Below are 5,983 nucleotides of genomic sequence, written 5' to 3' on the forward strand. Positions count from 1 at the left end.
ATATTATGTGAACTGAAAAATCAACCAGAATGATACCTGGTTGATGAAATTTCCATTGAATAATGATTGAAATTACAAAATGAATCACATGACCATACTGCATCTAACATATTCTCTTTGTAACACATGACTTAATGCTACTATAAAAGTGTAGTTTTCTTTTTACATTTCTCTGGCATAATAAAACATAACAAGATTGCAATTACCTCTCTCCTTGACTTATACTGGTCCAATTATGTCTATTTCAATTTAATAAACTGATAATGGTGAACTGTATTTTTGGATTAAGGGGTTTATCTGATTTAAGAAGCTACTCCTTTCATTGTCATTGTTCACACTGTCATATATTTGACAATGTTACTGAAAGACATTATCCAATAATAGTATACGATTGTCCAATCTTTCCCAACAGTGAAATAGATGGGCAAATTAACCTGAGTTTGTATGGAATAAATACTTCTTTGGTGGATCAATCTCCACTTCACAAGTCTGTCCTTTGAACACTAGTCAATGTTCAAAAATATCTTCAGAAATAGTCTCTTTTCAACTGTGAAAGCTAACACGCATAGGTTTTCCATACTTAACAGGTGCCATTGCGAAAATGATCAATGTTGAAAAGGCGAAAAGAATAAAAGTCTAGATACATACTGGCTTTGTTGTTGTTGTTGTAGGGTTTAACGACATTTTTCAGCACACGATAGGCTATACATGGCGGCCAGGAATAATGGTGGAGGAAGAAACCGGGAAATCTCCAGAAGGACCCACCGACCCATGAGAAGCTACTGGCAAGCTTTCTCACATACCCACGTTGGCCAAATCCGAGACTGGAACCTACGCAGATAGAAGTGAGATGGCAGTGATCCGTAACGGACAGCGCTTTAGACCACCCGCGGCCCCTACAGACTGGCTAAAAGATATAACTGCATATCATATATATTCATGTAGTCAGTGTCACATTCAGCATAAATGTTGTACATGTTGATTGTGTTGTCATGACAGGTTTACGGTGTGGTAGAATATATTTGTCAAGATTGTCTAGTGTATCATGTGTCAGTTCAGTAGGTGAAACCATATCTTTTTACTCACTTCACTGATCCATGCTACACTAGAAGATTTATTAAATGTTTATCCTTTAGTTTATTGTAAGGTTGATAGGTACAATATTGATTAAAAAGTATAGACCTTGGCATTACATCAAAAGAAATTTCAGCCACAGCACATAAAAGCAACAAAGAGGTATGTCAGCATTCACGCCATGTTGCAAATTGAAATTTCACCTAACAGATATCACTCTCGTGTCATAATATCTGTATAGTGCATCCTTTGGTGCAGAGACAGCTATCTATTGTAAAGCCTGAAAAGAATACAATTCCTTAGATATAGAAAGGACTGTTGTAAAAGTTGTGAAGAGCAGAACCAGGAGGAACTGCTGACAGGTGATGAGGCACTGCTGACAGGTGGTTTTAGAGGATTTGTCAAATTTAATGTTCATCCATGGTTAAAGTGGCTCTGCATTGTATATGTGGTTTGAGACCTTAGTTTTTTACATGGTTGTCATATTAAATAAGTTGAGACTTTAGGTATTTCATATTTAATTCCTATAAATCATTTGTTGTACAATGTAATGCATCAGACATATGACCTATATAAGTAACAGACATACAATCTATCTATTGCATAATGTCTACAACAGACTAGCTGCACATATCTGGTAAGCAAGGAAAATTAGTTTACCCAGGTTTTGTCCTTCATCTTGTCTGTCAAGAGTCTAATTCCATCATCACAGAGTTTCTCAAAATGAATCTGGGAAACTTTAGGAAATAACTTGTTATTGGTTATAAATATTTAAATGCTTTTCTCCATTAAGGACCATCACTTGAAAGTTGAAATGCTTTTCTCCATTAAGTGTACTTGTTTCATACCTAGATGTTTTTTCTCCAGTTTGCGTTGTTCCTTCATGCTTAAACATTTGTCTCTAGTATAAGTTCTCATGAGCATCGATGATATTCACTCCAATTATACCTTCCATCGCATTATCACATTTCTATAATTTAATGAGTGCAACTTTAGAGATCCACTATAAGTCATAATGATTTGATCACATACTTCAGACTTCAATGATTTTTGTTTCCAGCATGTACCCTTATGTGAGTCTTCAGACATCTACTCGAAAGGATCATACCATCACATGTAAATACTTAAATGTTTATTTCTCCAGCATGTATCATTGACAATTTTAGATGTCTTGGAGAGAAAATCGTTTATGACATATTTCACTCTCAAATGGTTTTTTTCCAGTATGCAACAGCAGGAATGTTTCTTGGAAGCCAGATTTTACTCCATAATACAGAATGCAAAGCATGATCAATTCAGCTGTCAGAATAAAGTTCAAGTGTAATTCATTTCTACAGGTGATTTAGGAAACAATTAGTCTGAATCAAACCAAACAAAAATAAATTCACATAATCTTGCTTGAATGAGATTTATTTTCTAAAGCAGACCACAAAAATACACCCCCCAAAAATAAAGGGAAGGCTATTAGTGTTTTGCATATGCTGCAAACGAAACATGTCAACATGGTTCTAACCGATATTTACTCAGAGAATCCAGCAGAGAAGTTTATACACCAGGGCCATCTAGTCCCTAGTGAGTTCAGTCATGCACACTAATAACACTTGCAGTAGCTTCAAACCCTTTTAAACCCTACTGAATTCATATTTGAATTTTAGCTACTGCAATGCTGAAACTATATTAAAAAAAGGGAAAATTTTAGGCTTGTAGAAATTGGCATACAGGCTTGTAGAAATTGGCATACAGGCTTGTAGAATTTCAGTTAAGGGCGTCTAAGTTCACTAAAGTCGCCAGTCTTGTGCCTGTGTCTAACAAAACATTCTTTTTAAGCAATGATGCCCTTTCAACTATCTTGTATTATCATGCAGCCATAGAGCCCCACACTGATGAAACATTTTATCACTTACCTCACACTTAAATGATTTTTCCACTGTATTTATCCTCATGTACACCATCAGTTTTCCACTGCATCATAACATTTCATGGCAAACACTGCCAATGCTGACTAAGCAACAAAAAGCCAAATAAAGTCACACAAAGTCTTTCAGAATCATGTGAAGACAACAGAGAAAGATTCATTTGTGTTGTAACAGTTATTAATGAATAAAACTAAAATAATCTTTGAATGTTAGTATGAGAAGACTTAATTTTTTTTAATGTGGAAACAAAAGTAATATATCTCTAAGTATTTTCTACATGGCTACTTAACAAATGTTGACAGCATTAGACTTGTATGTTTTTCATCCAGTATGAATGCTCTTGTGCAGTTTTGAATGTCCACTGGAAATGAAAATTTCATCATGCACTTTTCATCTATATAGTTTATCTCCAATCATGAATGCCCATGTGCCATTTTAAATTTCAACCCTGACTGAACCTTTGATTACATATTTCACACTTAAACGGTTTTCCTCCAGTATGAATCCTCATGTGCCGTTTTAAATTTCCATTCTGAACAAAGCCTGCATCACATACCTCACACTTAAATGGTTTTTCTCCTGTATGAATCACTAAATGTTGTTTTACACTCACATCGTGAGCAAAGCTTTCTTTACATACTTCACTTTTAAATGGTTTTTCTCCAGTATGAATCCTCATGTGCCGTTTTAAATTTCCATTCTCATGAAAGCTTGCATCACATACTTCACACTTAAATGTTTTTTTTTCCAGTATGAATTCTCATGTGCCGTTTTAAAGTTTCATTCTCAAGAAAGCGTGCATCACATACCTCACACTTAAATGGTTTTTCTCCTGTATGAATTGTTAAGTGTTGTTTTAATCTTATATTGCTAGCAAAACTTTCTTTACATACTTCACATTTAAATGATTTTTCTCCAGTATGAATCCTCATGTGCCGTTTTAAATTTCCATTCTGACGAAAGCTTCCATCACATACTTCACACTTAAATGGTTTTACTCCTGTATGAATCGTTAAGTGTTGTTTTAAACTAATATTGCGAGCAAAGCTTTCTTTACATACTTCACATTTAAATGATTTTTCTCCAGTATGAATCTTCATGTGCTGTTTTAAATTTTCATTCTGAAGAAAGCTTGCATCACATACTTCACACTTAAATGGTTTTTCTCCTGTATGAATCATTAAGTGTTGTTTTAAATTACTATTACGAGCAAAGCTTTTTTTGCATACGTCACATTTAAATGGTTTTTCTCCAGTATGAATGCGCATGTGCTCTTTTTTAGTTACATTCCAAGTAAACATTTTATCACATACCTCACACTGAAATGGTTTTTCTCCAGAATGAATATTCAAGTGCTGTTTTAAACTTCCATTTTGAGTAAAGCTTTTTTCACATATTTCACATTCAAATGGTTTCTCTTTAGTATGACTCCTCATGTGCTGTTTTAAACTTCCATTATGAGTAAAGCTTTTTTCACATACTTCACATTTAAATGGTTTCTCTTTAGTATGAATCCTCATGTGCTGTTTTAAACTTCCACTATGAGTAAAGCTTTTATCACATACTTCACACTTAAATGGCTTTTCTCCAGTATGAATCCTCAAGTGCTGTTTTAAGTGATATTTCTGAGAAAAGCTTTTATCACATACTTCACAATTAAATAGCTTTTTTCCAGTATGAATGAGCATATGCAGTTTTAAACTTGAATTCAGAGGAAAGCTTTTATTACATACTGCACATTTAAATGGTTTTTCTCCAGTATGAATCCTCATGTGCTGTTTTAAAGTTTCTTTCCGGGTAAAGCTTGCATGACATACTTCACACTTGAACGGTTTTTCTCCAGTATGAATCATTATGTGATATTTTAAATTTCCATTCTGAGTAAAGCTTTCAGCACATACTTCACACTTAAACGGTTTTTCTCCTGAATGAATCCTTAAATGATTTTTTAAACTTATACTGTGAGCAAAGCTTACTTTACATACTTCACACTTAAATGGCTTTTCTCCAGTATGAATCCTCATGTGCAGTTTTAAATTTCCTTTCTGACGAAAGCTTGCATCACATACTTCACACTTAAATGGTTTTTCTCCAGTTTGCATCCTCATGTGCCTTTTTAAATTTCCATTCTGAAGAAAGGTTGCATCAGATGCTTCACACTTTAATGGGTTTTTTTTTTCTATTGTGAGAAAAGCTTTCTTTACATGCTTCACATTTAAATGTTTTTTTTTTCCAGTATGAATGCGCATGTGCTCTTTTTTTTAGTTACATTCCAAGTAAACATCTTATCACATATTTCACACTTAAATGGTTTTTCTCCAGAATGAATCTTCAAGTGCTGTTTTAAACTTCCATTATGAGTAAAGTATTCAATACATACTTCACACTTAAATGGTTTTTCTCCAGTATGAATGCTCAAGTGCTGTTTTAAATTTGAATTCTGAGAAAAGCAGTCATCACATACCTCACACTTAAATGGTTTTTGCAGCATGAATCCTCAAGTGCTGTTTTAAATGTCGATTCCGATAAAAGCTTTCATCAAATACTTCCCATTTCTCCAGTATGAATCCATATGTGCTCTTTTATGCTCCTATTACGAGTAAGCATTTTATCACACACTTCACACTTAGATGGTTTTCCTACCGTCTAGCAATCTACGTGTAGTCTTGTGCTAAGTAGGCAGTGTCCAGTTTCGTAAATTGGCTCGTGACAAATTTCTTAACTTAAGGCTATGGTGTGATTTTTTCAGCTTGTATTGTTTACTATTTACAGATATTGATATATTTATGAACTAGGTGTTTCGGGCATGTGTTGTTCTTGAAATTGAGAAATTGATGTTAGGCATGTACACCTTCCATAATTGCCCTGCAGTAGGTTGATAGTGAAATACGAATTATCGGCTAGGAAGAAGAGCTAGCCTCCCATAGCAGTAGACACGTGGGGTGCAACGCAAGTAGAGTATGTCAAAAACGGCTTGGAGGACAACTATTCTG

At 34.4% G+C, this 5,983-nt stretch overlaps 1 protein-coding gene across 1 annotated transcript; it reads right to left on the bottom strand.

The window, feature by feature from the left end:
* Positions 1–1,575: 1,575 nt before the first annotated feature.
* LOC149789789 (uncharacterized) lies at positions 1,576–5,599 on the bottom strand. The gene has a single exon (XM_089971774.1). It carries the CDS (start codon positions 5,237–5,239, stop codon positions 3,722–3,724), a length of 1,518 nt encoding a protein of 505 aa, XP_089827900.1. The 5' UTR covers positions 5,240–5,599; the 3' UTR covers positions 1,576–3,721.
* Between the last annotated feature and the right edge of the window lie 384 nt (positions 5,600–5,983).

The sequence above is a fragment of the Sinohyriopsis cumingii genome, chromosome 10 (genome assembly GCF_028554795.1).
Source record: "Sinohyriopsis cumingii isolate HCF-2022 chromosome 10, ASM2855479v2, whole genome shotgun sequence".
NCBI classification, from domain to species: Eukaryota; Metazoa; Mollusca; class Bivalvia; order Unionida; family Unionidae; genus Sinohyriopsis; species Sinohyriopsis cumingii.